The 15,722-nt window shown below is 34.5% G+C and overlaps 1 protein-coding gene across 1 annotated transcript in view; it reads right to left on the bottom strand.

Annotated features, from left to right (window-relative positions):
• LOC143054826 (uncharacterized) overlaps nucleotides 1-15,722 on the bottom strand; it is a 66,753-nt gene that overhangs the window by 26,318 nt on the left and 24,713 nt on the right. Inside the window, exons 5-8 of the mRNA XM_076227877.1 lie at nucleotides 12,111-12,341; nucleotides 7,113-7,652; nucleotides 2,653-2,759; nucleotides 1,303-1,756 (exon numbers count right to left, since the gene is read on the bottom strand). Of these exons, the coding sequence (XP_076083992.1) occupies nucleotides 1,303-1,756; nucleotides 2,653-2,759; nucleotides 7,113-7,652; nucleotides 12,111-12,341 (1,332 nt within the window). The remainder of the gene's footprint in view (nucleotides 1-1,302; nucleotides 1,757-2,652; nucleotides 2,760-7,112; nucleotides 7,653-12,110; nucleotides 12,342-15,722) is intronic.

Raw genomic sequence — 15,722 nt, 5'->3', positions numbered from 1 at the left:
CTCCTTCTCTTCAATCTAAGTGAGATTTGTTGGGGGGTTTTCCACACTATAAAAACAAAATGAATGATGTGAGGGAATGTCACTCTGGTCAATCCCATAGGGGATTGACGGCTTGAAGCCGTCTTTCCCCAATAAAAACCAGGCAGGATGTACAGATGAGAGCTTACAATGAAATTTACCGTATATTTAGTATTATCAAGGGGCATAACTCATTTCAAAATAATTCATCAGCACTGTTTTTCAAACCTGTCCGAGACATTTAAGTTTAATAAAAAATCTTTAAAAAAATGTACATATGAAAGCGCTAATAAGACAAGAAGGACGGACCGAAGCCGACCCATATTTCTAGATACCCCAGAATGGTTCATGCTAGAGACAATAAATATCAGGACTGACATGGTATAATCTTCTTTTATTTCACTTTTGTTCAAGATTTTAAAAATCAATGATTTTACATGTTTTAGGAGATATCAATTTATATTTGCATTTTTTCCCTGAAATAACAAGGTCTAATCTGATGGGCACCAACAACAGAATTATATTCTGATTCTCCAATATTTTTAAAACGTCTATACTTAATGTATAGTTTGGAAGGGAAAAGAATTGACATAAATACCTCTCTCAAAGGATCTCATAACCCTTATAATAAGTATTGACATAAACACCTGTTACAAAGGACCTCATAAACTCCATATCAAGTATTGACATACATACTTGTCACAAAGGACCTCATAACCTCCATAATAAGTTTTGAAATAAATACCTGTTACAAAGGATCTCATAACCTCCATAATAAGTATTGACATAAATACCTGTCAAAAAGGATCTCATAACCTCCATAATAAGTATTGACATCTAGATACCTGTCACAAAGGATCTCATAACCTGCATACTAAGTAGTGACATAAATACCTGTCACAAAGGATCTCATAACCTCCATAATAAATTCTGACATGCATACCTGCCACAAAGGACCTCATAACCTCCATAATAAGTATTTTTAAAAATACCTGTCACAAAGAATCTTATAACTTCCATAATAAGGATTGACATAAATACCTGCCACAAAGGACCTCATAACCTCCGTAATAATTATTTATATAAAAACCTGTCTCAAAGGACATTATAACCTCCATGAAAAGAATTGACATAAATACCTGTCACAAAGGACCTTATAACCTCCATAGTAAGTATTGATATAAATACCTGTCATAAAGGATCTCATAATCTCCATTATAAGAATTGACATATTTTTGAACCAACGGATCTCATAATCTCCATAATAAGTATTAACATAAATACCTGTCACAAAGGACCTCATAACCTCAACCATGAGAAGGGGGTTGATTATGACATACTCTCTGAGCTGCTGGGTATCAAAGTAGACTATTTTCCCTAGCGAGTGCTGGAAATTAAGGAAGTCATGAAGTTGTTCTAAATCCAGAACTGATACTGTGCCGATTGCATTTAACTCTTCAACTTCATCCAATGACAGGATTTGTTTTCCCGCAGCAACCAACTCAGCTATCTCCAGTTCAAGTGGGACCCAAGCGTTTGGCATCCTCTCCCCCCAACACGGATGGTCGAACGTTAGCTCTGTGATGGCTTTCTTCAGGAATTCAATTTCTTGGTCAGCTTTATCAGTTGCATTGACAAATATTTGTTTGTCAAGGACAAGATGATTTCTTCCTTCATGGTCCTTAAATAATTCCTCTACTTCGCTGTACAATAGGGCACGTCTGGTTTCTACATCATCCTGTCAACAAAATAAATTAGAGTTAAAATGAAGAAATAATCATTGCATGGAATGGCACACCATAATCTTTATCCAAATGCAGTAAGTACATTTTGAGACGCATATACAACTTACAAGGACTACATACATAAACACTAAGCTGTTATTTTTATCATGACCTATATGTTACCATCTTTCTAACGAACACAGACTACTTTGTATTTGGTAACCAAAGCATGACTGTAGCAGCCCCTTCTTATGGTAGACGGTGGGCCCATATACAAATCCGCCACTGGTAAAAATTCAAAGGAGATCACTTACATGAAGTTTAATACCAAATCGAAATATCATGGAAAAATGGAATTATGGCCAAATGTAAAGAAGTCTACCACCTCTTTTGACCTATTACGTTATATACCATTGATAATTATCCAGATCTCTGAAGGAATGCTTTGTATAAAAGACCTATTTAAATGTTTTTTTCACTTACCACTGGTATCTTGTCTAATGGGTGGTAACACACAAGATCCTAGGAATGTATATAGACAAGACCTATTTATATCTTTTTCACTATTCACTGGTACCTTGTTTTAATGGGTGGTAACACACAAGATCTTAGGAATGCCTGTATTCAAGTTCTATTTATATCTTTTTTTCACTTGCCACTGGCCTCTTGTAATTATGGGTGGCAACAAAAAAGATCTAGGGAATGCCTGTATACAAGTTTTATCTTTTTTCACTTGTCACTGGTGTCTTTTAATTACGGGAGGCAACACAAATGATCTTTGGAATGCATGTATACAAGTCCTATTTATATATGTTTCACTTACCACTGGTGCCTTGTCTGAATGGATAGTAACAAATAAGGTCTATGGATTGCCCTTTATAAAAGACCTATGTATATATTTGTCACTTACCACTGGTATCTTGTCCTTATGTGTGGCAACAAACAAGATCTTAGGGATGCCAGCATACACCACTTTACAATAGGTCAGGATTGAGTTTACCCAGTGCAGTAAGAAGACTGAAAGTAGAATAAAACTAAATTACAATATGTGATATAAGTTGTATACCTGTTATATAATAATGTTAATTACTTGTAACATGTGCTCAGTTTTGAAAAAAAGGTGGCAATCAAAATATAGAAGTTCAATAAGAGAATACAAATATCACGTTCCAAAACAAGTGAAACTGCGAGCTACTGGTCCGAGACCACAATTAATTCGTAGTGCATTTCTTTTAGAACATAGATAAAAATTAAAAAAATCCCACCTGTGCTTTCTCAATGAAATTTTTACAGTGTGTTGTAATACTTTTGGGACAAAATATATCAAAATTATAGAAAACTTCATCGGCTCTAACTCAAAATATGGACAATTTTGTGTTTAGGGTGCCTTGAAATCTTTTGACAGCTTCCAAAGTCCTAATTTTTAACCTTTTTCAGCTGGACCAAATCACTACTTTCCTGTAAAATTCTAGACCCAAATTTTTTTACAGTGTAATTTCACCCCCCCTACTTACAATTTGAGGCATTAAACATTGAGAAATAAATTTGGAAGGGGTATAAAAATTAATGGCAAGTAACCCACTGTTAACACTAGGGACTATATTCGTGAACAACGAAAATCAAGGGACGACAATTGTGGTCTCGGACCTAATAGGACAGAAAGAGTTGACAAATCTTAAAAAAACTTGGTATGACCAAAGCTTGATAAATTTTAACACTGCTTGCAAAGTTTCATAACAATAGGATATATATTAAAGACAATATGTTAAATTCTATACTTATCTTTGCGTGTTAAATTTTGACTTTAAAATTGAAAAATTTCAACTATCAACATTTTGGGCTTTAAAAATTAAAATATTGCAAAAAACTATTTTTTAAATGCCTTAATATATCATTTATTATGTACTAAAAGCAATAGAGTACTCATTTGGTTTATCAGACTTAGCATAATTATTCAAAAGTCAAATTTATATCAGCCTGGGCCTAAAAATTGAGGTTTTTCAATGAAAGGGGGCCTTACATGAAGATGTAATATTTTCCAGCAATTTTAAATTTGTGAAGCTTTTTGGTTATGAATAATCCTTACATATGTATTGAATGTACTTTAAATGGAAAGAAAAGTTACCAATAACATATCATATTAGTTTAAAAGGGTCTTAAGCCAAGTAAGACTGGAAAAAAATAAGGGTCAATTTAGGCCGTTCCACATATTTACATTCAAAAATGCATATTGAGGCTATAAGAAATAAAAAAAATGTGTCTTTTTATCATTTCTATACTCATGTGACATGATACAACAAATATGAGCACAAAAAGACTCTTGCAATTAATTTTTCTTGCAGACAGTATGGTCTGATACAAAGATTTTTGCCTTTTTAGTGAAAAACTTGAATGCAATTTTAGTCTCTGAACAGGCTTATATTTAAAACACTTGCTATCCTACAGAAGAAAAGAAAGATATTATGTGAAATGGAACAGGTACAATAGACATTGTAAAGTGCTTTTGATACAAATTTAGTGAGGTCTTTATTGTGGACTTCAAATTTTATGTACCAAGAACCCCACTTTTGACTTCATCCAAACAGGGCGTTAGACAAGGGTCATTTATACAACACATTTTGCACATATTGTCTGAGATAATCTTCTTTTCTGTAGATTCTGAGTTCATAAACAAGTACTTAAAAGAACTAGATAAAAGCATAAAAACACATGTATTGACACATGAAAACCTGTCGGATAGAAAGTCAGGATGCCATGTATGCATCAATACTGAAAAAGCCTTAAAATGCCTATTTTGACCATAAAATGCCAAAATTGGTCATTTTTGCAGAAATTCCATAAAATTAAAGTTTAAATCCTTTAGTTTCATGCTATTTGACAAATTGACACCACCAAATCATTTAGGGAAGTTGCCAAAGTACAGATTCTATATTTACAGACTTCACCTCTTAGGTCCGAGACCACAATTAATTCGTAATGCATTTCTTTTAGAACATAAATAAAAAATTTTAAAATCCCACCTGCGCTTTCTCAATGAAATTTTTACAGTTTGTTGTACTACTTTTGGGACAAATTATATCAAAATTATAGAAAACTTCATCAGCTCTAACTCAAAATATGAACAATTTTGTGTTTAGAGTGTCTTGAAATCTTTTGACAGTTTCCGAAGTCCAAATTTTAACCTTTTTCAGCTGGACCAAATCACTACTTTCCTGTAAAATTCTGGACCCAAATTTTTTTACAGGGTAATTTCACCCCCCTACTTACAATTTGAGGCATTAAACATGGAGAAATAAATTTGGAAGGGGTATAAAAATTAATGGCAAGTAACCCACTGTTAACACTAGGGACTATATTCGTGAACAACGAAAATCAAGGGACGACAATTGTGGTCTCGGACCTAACTGCTCACTGATGATACCCCCGCCGCAAGTGGATAATATCAATAGTGTAAAAATATGCAAGTGTTCAGTAAACAGGAAGTTGTCGAGTGATGAATCTGAAAAAGCATCACACGGTATAGCTGACTTATATAAATCCTGAAACCAAATTTCAGAAATCCTTGTATTGTAGTTCCTGAGAAAAATGTGACGAAAATTTTCAACTTAGCTATCATGTGTAAAATCGTACAAGTGTTAGGTAAACAAGAAGTTGTCAATTGATCAATCTGAAAACGCATCACACGGTATAGCTGACTTAGATAAACCCTGAAACCAAATTTCAGAAATCCTTGTATTGTAGTTCCTGATAAAAATGCGACGAAAAATATTCATGGGACGGACGGACAGACAGAGGTAAAACAGTATACCCCCCCTTTTTTAAAGCGGGGATATAATAAAATGAAAAAGACAAACAGCAGTCAAAAGTAATATCACAAAAAAACAAACACGTCACACAAACACCATCAACAACTGGACTAGTGTTCTCCTACGTGGATGATAAGTTTGTCCTTATTTTGGCATTAATCCGTTTACATTGATATGTCAAATCTAAATAAACAAAGATGATTGTGCATGTGGATGCATATTTTTTACAATCACCATAAAAAGTAACTAGAGGCTCTCAAGAGCCTGTATCGCTCACCTGATTCTACTTGGGTTTTTGAAATCATATGAAAAAATATAAAATTTGGCTAAAAGTGACAACACAACCTCATTGATAAGGAAAGGAACATGTTTAATTTCATTCAAAAGTCCCCCACTGGCGGCCATCTTGGATGGCGGTTCGGCTACAAAGTAACAACACCTGGTCAGCACCTCATAAGGAACATTCATGCAATGTTTAGTTTTATTCCATTCAGTGGTTCTCTAAAAGAAGTCATTTGTATGCATTTCCAATAGGGTCCTATGTTAAACTAAGTCCCCTGCTGGCGGCCATCTTGGATGATGGATCTGCTACAAAGTAACAACACTTGGTCAGCACCTCATAAGGAACATTCATGCAATGTTTAGTTTTATTCCATTCAGTGGTTCTCTAAAAGAAGTCATTTGTATGCATTTCCAATAGGGTCCTATGTTAAACTAAGTCCCTGCTGGCGGCCATCTTGGATAATGGATCGGCTACAAAGTAACAACACTTGGTCAGCACCACATTAGGAACATTCATGCCATGTTTGATTTCATTCCATTCAGTGGTTCTCTAAAAGAAGTCATTTGTATGCATTTCCCATAGGGTCCTATGTTAAACTAAGTCCCCTGCTGGCGTCCATCTTGGATAATGGATCGGCTACAAAGTAACAACACTTGGTCAGCACCACATTAGGAACATTCATGCCATGTTTGATTTCATTCCATTCAGTGGTTCTCTAAAAGAAGTCATTTGTATGCATTTCCCATAGGGTCCTATGTTAAACTAAGTCCCCCGCTGGCGGCCATCTTGGATGATGGATCGGCAACAAAGTAACAACACTTGGTCAGCACCTCATAAGGAACATTCATGCCATGTTTGGTTTCATTCAATTCAGTGGTTCTCTAAAAGAAGTCATTTGTATGCATTTCCCATAGGGTCCTATGTTAAACTAAGTCCCCCGCTGGCGGCCATCTTGGATAATGGATTGGCTACAAAGTAACAACACTTGGTCAGCACTCCATAAGGAACATTCATGCTATGTTTGGTTTCATTCCATTTAGTGGTTCTCTAGAAGAAGTCATTTGTATGGGTCAGGTGAGCTAAAAACATGAAAAAAATAGTCTGCCTCAGAATGTAATATGATATTTTAAAGCAATTTAATGAGTCTTATGTAGACGAAACGCGCGTCTGGCGCAAATATAAAAAATCATCCTGCTATCTATAATGAGTTTATTATAATTATGGACAAACAAGACATAAGTTAAACATATAGATTTCATAATTTTAATTAACATAAATTACCTGCTGGGGTTGGTGTCATGTGCTGTCCTGGAAAACACAGAACATCAGTGACTTCTTCATTCAATCTTTTACTTCCGTCAAAAACTACCAGAAACAATGCTCTGAAAGTCATGAATGTCTGGTGTGTTGTATAATAGACATACTGTCCACCAAAGTCCCAGAAGATGAGTCTGCCAACTTTCATCTTATATTTCCCTCTTTTGAGGACTTTCTCCATTCTCTTTCTTATTTCCTTTTTGGTCATTTTGGTCGTCATTTTCTCCTTCATTTGCTGTCTTTTAGACTCACCAGAGGACATCTGTAGTGACAAAGATTGGGCTGCTTGTGGCTGTATAGAGGGTTTAATTGAGAGGTTCACAGGGAAATCTGTTGACCTGGTGGCTTCAGACTTCAGAGAATGAGTATCATCTTTATTTGGACTATCAACAGGTTTTGCATCCGATTCAGGTTTTTTTGGTGTTTTTGTTTGTTTATTTTCATCTTCTTCTTCAGAGGTCATTAATACTTTATTATAAACAACATCCAAGGCATTATAAGTTGCTGTATAAATAAACAACAAATAACTGATGTTATCTATTATATAACATGTATATATGCAAAATAGATAAACTTTGGTATGAATAGCTAAATTAATACTGACATCCACTTTATTGTAAATTTGGTGGATAGTTGTCTTATTTGCAATCATACCTCATCTCCTTATTGATATATTAAAACGGTATACAATTCAGATTTAACTTTAATAACACGTAGAATCATTACAGGGATGACTTAAGTCTACAATGTTATATGTCAATATTTGAGGTCACGTTGGAACAAAAAAATGTCGCTTGCATTTTGTTTTTTACACTTTTGTTTTTTTAGAAATAACAACTATTATGACCCACATAATAAGACTGACACTTAATCTGGGACAATTATACTTAACCAATCAGTGTAATAATACTCAACATCACGTCGTTAGAACGAGACTTTACCTGCACGATTTATGGATTTATGGATACGCCATATTATTTTGACAGGGACAGCGGAGCCTTGATCTTATAATTTCGGTAATTTGTTTTTTGTTTTTATAGTTATTTGAAATGATAATCCCTAATGTAAACACGATTTCTATAATGATAAAATATATCTCGATCTTTGACAGGTGTTATTAATCACCAAATCCCACCTTAAGTGTAAACAAGAGTGCACACACTGAAATGTCTCGCCTTCTTTACTAATCATTGATTTTATGTTGATAGTCCTAAATATAAAGCTTTATTACAACTGTCAAATAAACTTAGCATTAACCAAGAAATCTAAACATTGACCAATGAACCATGAAAATGAGGTTAAGGTCAGATGAACCATACCAGGCAGACATATACAGGTAACAATTGAGACATGTGACAGAGTTGTCAAGCCACAACTGGAGATTTGTAAATTTTCAGCTGGAGTTTGGGTCTCATAACTGGAGATTTATTATCGACCTTTTATTGACGTACGCAATGTTTTTTTTGTGTGTTTAAACTGCATATCTTCCTTTTTTTTTGGTTAAAGGAAAAATAATTCCATACTTTTTCAACACCTGCATATCCATTTTTACTTGATAAAAATAGAAGATAAGGGGTTTTCAAATATTTATTCATTATGTATAATTCAAGATAAAGTGATCAGCCATCATACATAGTTGGCAAAAAGTATCTCTGATAAAGCTAAATTGTCAACTTTGGTACCACTACTGAACATGCTTGTAACAGAAGGTGTTAAATTGATAGATATGTAGGCTTGCTGGTTGGTAGCTGTCTCCATAAGTTTGGTGAAGTCATTATAGGGCCGTCATAGTCAGCTTTGCATGAAATGTAGTAAGCATGGTCTTGACCCTTGGTACTGGATCTGCACCATTTGAAATCAAATCTCAAGACAGAGTTGAATTGGGCTAGATACTTGGTCTTCTTTTATTTGATGCTGGGATTTGGTGACAAAAAACAGTTTGCATTTTGTCAAATTCTAAAATTTAAGAATAGTCCAAGACAACTATACTTATATAGGTATTCAATTGGCTTGGATAGAAAACTAGCCATAACTATCATATTTAAGTTGATTTCATTTGTCTTTGAGGTTCAGTAAATGTTCCATGTTTTCAACAGCATCACATAGTGAATTACATCGTTGTTTATTCAACTGTACAATTAAGTCAATTTAATCCTTTGTCAGTATTTCACCTTTAATCAACCAGGCTTGTGTCTTAAACTAGCTAGTTGTCACCAGGTAATTGCCTATTATCTTTAATTTATTGCTGTATAAACATTTTAATCCTAAACACCTCAGGCTGATTTTACCTATTTTATGACCTCATGTTATGTTTTGACACACCAGGAAACTTCCGTTTTTCTCGGACTTTTCCCATATCAATTTCGAGTTTCTTGGACTTTTTCTCTATCCCTATCGATTTTGTAAACAAAAATGTGTATTGAAAATTTTACGAGGTTGACATTTTCAAAAGCGGAAGATTTCAAATTTTAACGGGAGCGACGGAAGAGGGTCTGAAAAGCGGGAGATTTTGACTCCCGCCGGAAGAATCACATGTCGTCCATGCAACAAATATATTTGACCTATTGCTTGCTAATAGTTTAAGAAAAACCATCCGAAAGACAAAAACATAACACTGAGCAATGAACCATCAAAATGAGGTCATGGTCAAATAAAACTTGCGCGACTGACATATATATCATAAAATATTTTCATACACCAAATATAGTTGACCTATTGCATATAGTATAAGAAAAACAGACCAAAACACAAAAACTTCGCTATAACCACTGAACCATGAAAATGAGGTCAAGGTCAGATGACACCCCTGCCAGTTGGATATGTACACCTTACAGTCCTTCCATACACCGAATATACTAGACCTATTGCCTATAGTATCTGAGATATGGACTTGACCACCAAAAATTAACCTTGTTCACTGATCCATGGAATGATGACAAGGTCAAGTGAAAACTCTCTAACGAGCATGAGGACCTTGCAAGGTACGCACATACCAAATATAGTTGTCCTATTACTTATAATAAGAGAGAAATTAACATTACAAAAAATCTTAACTTTTTTTTTTCAAGTAGTCACTGAATCATGACGGAAACTTCGTAACATGAGGCATCTATTTACAAAGTATGAAGCATCCAGGTCTTCTACCTTCTAAAATATAAAGCTTTAAAGAATTTAGCTAACGCCACCGCCGCCGCCACATCACTATCCCTATGTCGAACTTTCTGCGACAAATGTTGCTGGCTCGAGAAAAATGACATATAAAGGTTGAATTTATCAGGATGATAGTAGGGTGGGGACGATGTGGAAAAAATAAGATTCATAAAATTTTTTATAACTGTTGATTGAAAAGAGATACGCGAGTTCAGTTTGTTGTAAAATCATGTTTACAGGTTATAGGTTGGATTGGCCTATTTGTATTGTCACTTTTTAAAGTGAAAAGAAAAATATTAATCTCTTTCTCGTTACAACTGGAAACCACATGCAGGGCTCAAATAAATTATACTGTTCCTATAAAACTGCCTTCTCCTTTTTATGTGTGCAATAATTTTATTAAAATCTGTTTTTTTTTATTATAAATAATGGTCTTCAGGTGGTATTTGCATATGACTTCGTGAAAATATGTAAAATAGGTTCCACAATTAGAACTACAAAAGTAGGCTCCATTCACAGCGGTTTTTTTTTGTTGTTGTTGCCATATTGAAATTTTGGTGTAAACACGAAAGTTAAAAAAAGTTCAAAACAATGTGGCTATATTTTCATGAGACCCAGGTATCTTTTGTTATAGGAATTAATTATGAACTGAAATTGCCAACATTGTTTTTATTGCACACTTATTGTTTTTATTAGGATTAATTATGATTTGTTAATCTTCGACCAGAGACATATATACATGTCTCTGCCTTCGACTCATAGCGGTCAAGTAAAGTGCTGGCATTTCGACTATATTTGTTTTATTTTCAACACTAATATATTGACTACTTATTAATAATTTTTCGTAAACAATAAGACAAATATTTATCTTTCAAAACTACTGAAACGATTAAGTTAGAATAAAGACGAAATTAGTTTAATAGTCCCAGTTTTGATCAGCATTAGTTTATCCCCGTGTAAAACCATTTATTTCAAGCAAATCCTTGTTTCAAGTAAATGTATTTCATCTGTTAAAATAAGTTTTATTATTCAATGACATATATTTTCATTGTTTGCATTTAATTATATATATTTTTTATTTCAAATCCACCAATTTTAACGGTATTCGATATGCTGACTAAATTGTTCGCCATAATTTATTGTTCACATGTACCAAAGGCTGATTAACCACGTGACACGATAAGCTGTCAATCAAAACAAAAAATCAATACTCCACTATCGGGACAATGAAATCTCAACAGATCGATCAGTTTTCAGTAGTCGTTAGTATAATAGTCCTAGACTAAATTACATACTTATTAAATAAAGCCCCCCCCCGTTATTAAACTATCACTATTCACCTTCTAACGTTTGTCAAAAATAAAAAAAACATAATCAATTTTAATTGTCAATTAATTTTCTATTAAATTAAGTTGCTAAAAAGGCAACCTCTTTCTCTAAAATGAATAATTCAATAAATTTAGACAAAAAGAATCCATGTAAAGTGCTTTAGTAAGTAATTATAAGGCTTCAAGATGCTAAACAAAAATCCATGACTATAAGAAGAACTATAGTATGTCAAATGATTTGATATTCAGTTTATTAATGTCTATTTTCATTATCTGCCAGGCATGCCAGGTGTAAATTTAGTCTCTAAATATTTACCTACCAAAATGTATGAAAAAAAGAAATTGATTCAAACCCTGTTAGACTGACAAAAATATACAAAATGACAGAACCTTCGTGACCACAAACCCCACTCCCTCATTGTCATTAGGCAAACACTGAACCTTCCTCAGGTATAAATATATGTATGTATTTGTGTATTCTTACCTGGATCAATCATGATCCAACTTCTGGTCTCAATATCAAGGCCACAGCGACCTTCTATGAGCGAAATGCCATCAGTGGGTTGTCTCCCTTCTGGAACATTATCCCCAACTAAAAGCTTGACCAGACTTGATTTTCCAACGGCGAACTGGCCGGTAACCATGCAGCGCATGTCAAATGATTCATAGCTTCCACTGCCAAGCAACTTGTCCAACATTGCAGATCGGACGGAATCTGAAAATATTTTTTTCCAAATGGTCAATTATTGATGTATTTCTGATGATGTTTCAAGAAATCTCTGCTTTCACCTTATAAATAGTGACTAAATAGTATTATTCTTCAGGAATCATGGATATTCTTATTTCCATCCCACATTTAAGTTAAACAGTTGCTAGCTTAAGGGAAATAACTCAAATTTTCTGACAGTTTTGATGAAATGTAAATTTTTTACTTTTTGACTGTCAGATGTAAAGCATACTTACATTCCAATAAGACTTTTGTATCTATATTGTTTCTATCAAAGTATTGCCTAAAATTTCTATAGATATAAGAAGATGTGGTATGAGTGCCAATGAGACAACTCTCAATCAAAGTCAAAATTTAAAAAAAAAATTCAAAAAAAAATGTAAACCAATTTATCAGGTCAAAGTACGGTCTTCAATGCGGAGACTTGGCTAACACCAAACAGCAAGCTATAAAGGGCCCCAAATATTACAAGTGTAAAACCATTCAAACGGGAAAACCAACAGTCAAATTTATATAAACTAGAGGCTCTCAAGAGCCTGTGTCGCTCACCTTGGTCTATGTGCATATTAACAATGGACACAGATAAATTCATGAAAAAATGGTGTTTTGGTGATGGTAATGTGTTTGTAGATCTTTCTTTACTGAACATTCTTGTTGCTACAATTATCTCTATCTATAATGAACTTGGCCCAGTAATTACAGTGGAAAATATTTCCTAAAAAATTTACAAAAATTAACAAAAGTTTATGAAAATTGTTAACAATTGACTATAAAGGGCAATAACTTCTTAAGGGGTCAATTGACAATTTTGGCCATGGTGACTTATTTGTAGATCTTATTTTGCTGAACATTATTGCTGTTCACAGTTTATCTCTATCTATAATAATATTCAAGATAACAAGAAGTAATTGTAACAGGATGCTGTTACGAAGTCTCCCAAACAAAGCTCCCATAACTCGCCATTCATATGTTCATTTGATTTGATTTTTTGTCCCAAGAATATATATGGCTTACGAGTAGGGATCTCCACCATTTACAAGTATTCAAACAGGAGGGGGTGGTGGTGACCCCCCAGGGAAGTTACCTACATTTCATTTGATTTGTTTTATTGTCCCCTACAAGAATATATATGGTTTTAGGGTGGGGATCTGGACCGTTTACAAGATAATAGCACATTCTCAAATTGAACAGGGTGGGGCGACCCCCAGGAACTTCCCTTTAATTTCATTTCATTTGTTTTATTGTCCCCTACAAGAATATATATGGTTTAGGGGTGGGGATGTTGACCGTTCACAAGTTTTCAAACAAGAGGGGGTTTGGTGACCCCCTCCAGACTTCCCTTTTATTTCATTTCATTTGTTTTATTGTCCCCTACAAGAATATATATGGTTTAGGGGTGGGGATCTGGACCGCTTAAAAGATAATAGTACATTCTCAAATTGAATGGGCTGGGGGTGACCCCTAGGAACTTCCATTTAATTTATGTGATTTGTTTTATTGTCCCATACAAGAATATGTATGGTTTAGGGGTGGGGATGTTGACCGTTTACAAGTTTTCAAACAAGAGGGGGTGGGGTGACCCCCCAGGGACTTCCCTTTAACTTCATTTCATTTGTTTTATTGTCCCCTACAAGAATATATATAGTTTAGGGGTGGGGATCTGGACCATTTACAAGATAATAGCACATTATGAAATTGAACGGGGTGGGGATGACCCCCGGGGACCTCCCTTTAATTGCATTTGATTTGTTTTATTGTCCCAATCAGGAATATATGTGGTTTAGGGGTGGGGATCTGGATCGGTTACAAGATATAAGCATATTTTCAAATTGAAGGGGGTGGGGATGAACTCCCAGGGACTCCCCCTATATTTCATGTGATTTGTTTTATTGTCCTATAATCATTTCTGAAGACTGCATGTATCTACCACTTACAGTTTTCAAGTTATATTCATTTGAAATTTTTAGAAAATAAAATCCCATAGGGTTCTATAGTAAAACCCTCCCTTCTTTCTACCCCCCAAAATAGCCCTTAATAGACCCCAATGCACAAACGAAAGATCGATGGCTCACCTAGACATATTAGTCTACCCTTTTACGAAATCCTAAGTCAATCTGACAAGCGGTTTTGGAGAAACGCTGCGGACAAGTTCATTTTTTAAAGTGGCGGAAGAGGAAGAGGAAGAGGAAGAGGAAGAAGAAGAATAATAAAAATAATAAGAACTGACCAAAAATAATAAGAACTGACCAAAAACAATAAGTCTCCAAACTTTGTTTGGGAGACTTAATAACCAAAATCTGCAAAATTTCCATAAAATTACTAATTCGGGGGCAGCAACCCAACAACAGGTTGTCCGAGTTGTCTGAAAATTTCAGGGCAGATAGATCTTGACCTGATAAACAATTTAACCCCATGTCAGATTTGCTCTAAATGCTTTGGTTTCAGAGATATAAGCCAAAAGCTATATTTCACCCCTATGTCCTGTTTTTAGCCATGGCGGCCATTTTGGTTGGTTGGCCGGGTCACGCCACACATTCTTTAAACTAGATACTCCAAAGATAATTGTGGCCAAGTTTGGATTAATTTGGCCAAGTAGTTTCAGAGGAATAGATTTTTGTAATAGATTACTAAGATTTACGAAAAATGGTTAAAAATTGACTATAAAGGGCAATAACTCCTAAAGGGGTCAACTGACCATTTCGGTCATGTTGACTTATTTGTAAACCTTACTTTGCTGAACATTATTGCTGTTAACAGTTTATCTCTTTCTATAATAATATTCAAGATAATAACCAAAATCTGCAAAATTTCCTTCACAATTGCTTATTTCGTGGCAGCAACCCAACAACTGGTTGTCCGATTCATTTGAAAGTTTCAGGGCAGATAGATTTTCACTTGATGAACAATTTTATACATGTCAGATTTGCTCTAAATGCTTTGGTTTCAGAGATATAAGCCAAAATCTACATTTCACCCCTATGTTCTATTTTTAGCCATGGCGGCCATCTTGGTTGGTTGGCCGGGTCACACCACACATTTTTTAAACTAGATACCCCAAAGATAATTGAGGCCAAGTTTGGATTAATTTGGCCCAGTAGTTTCAGAGGAGAAGATTTTTGTAATAGATTACTAAGATTTACGAAAAATGGTTAAAAATGACTATAAAGGGCAATAACTCCTAAAGGGGTCAACTGACCATTTCGGTCATGTTGACTTATTTGTAGACCTTACTTTGCTGAACATTATTGCTGTAAACGGTTTATCTCTATCTATAATAATATTCAAGATAATAGCCCAAAAACGGTATAATTTCCTTAAAATTGCCAATTCCAGGGCAGCAACCCAACAACGGGTTGTCCGATTCGTCTG

The sequence above is a fragment of the Mytilus galloprovincialis genome, chromosome 12, assembly GCF_965363235.1.
Source record: "Mytilus galloprovincialis chromosome 12, xbMytGall1.hap1.1, whole genome shotgun sequence".
Taxonomy (NCBI): Eukaryota; Metazoa; Mollusca; class Bivalvia; order Mytilida; family Mytilidae; genus Mytilus; species Mytilus galloprovincialis.
This window is presented reverse-complemented; position numbering and strand designations above follow the sequence as displayed.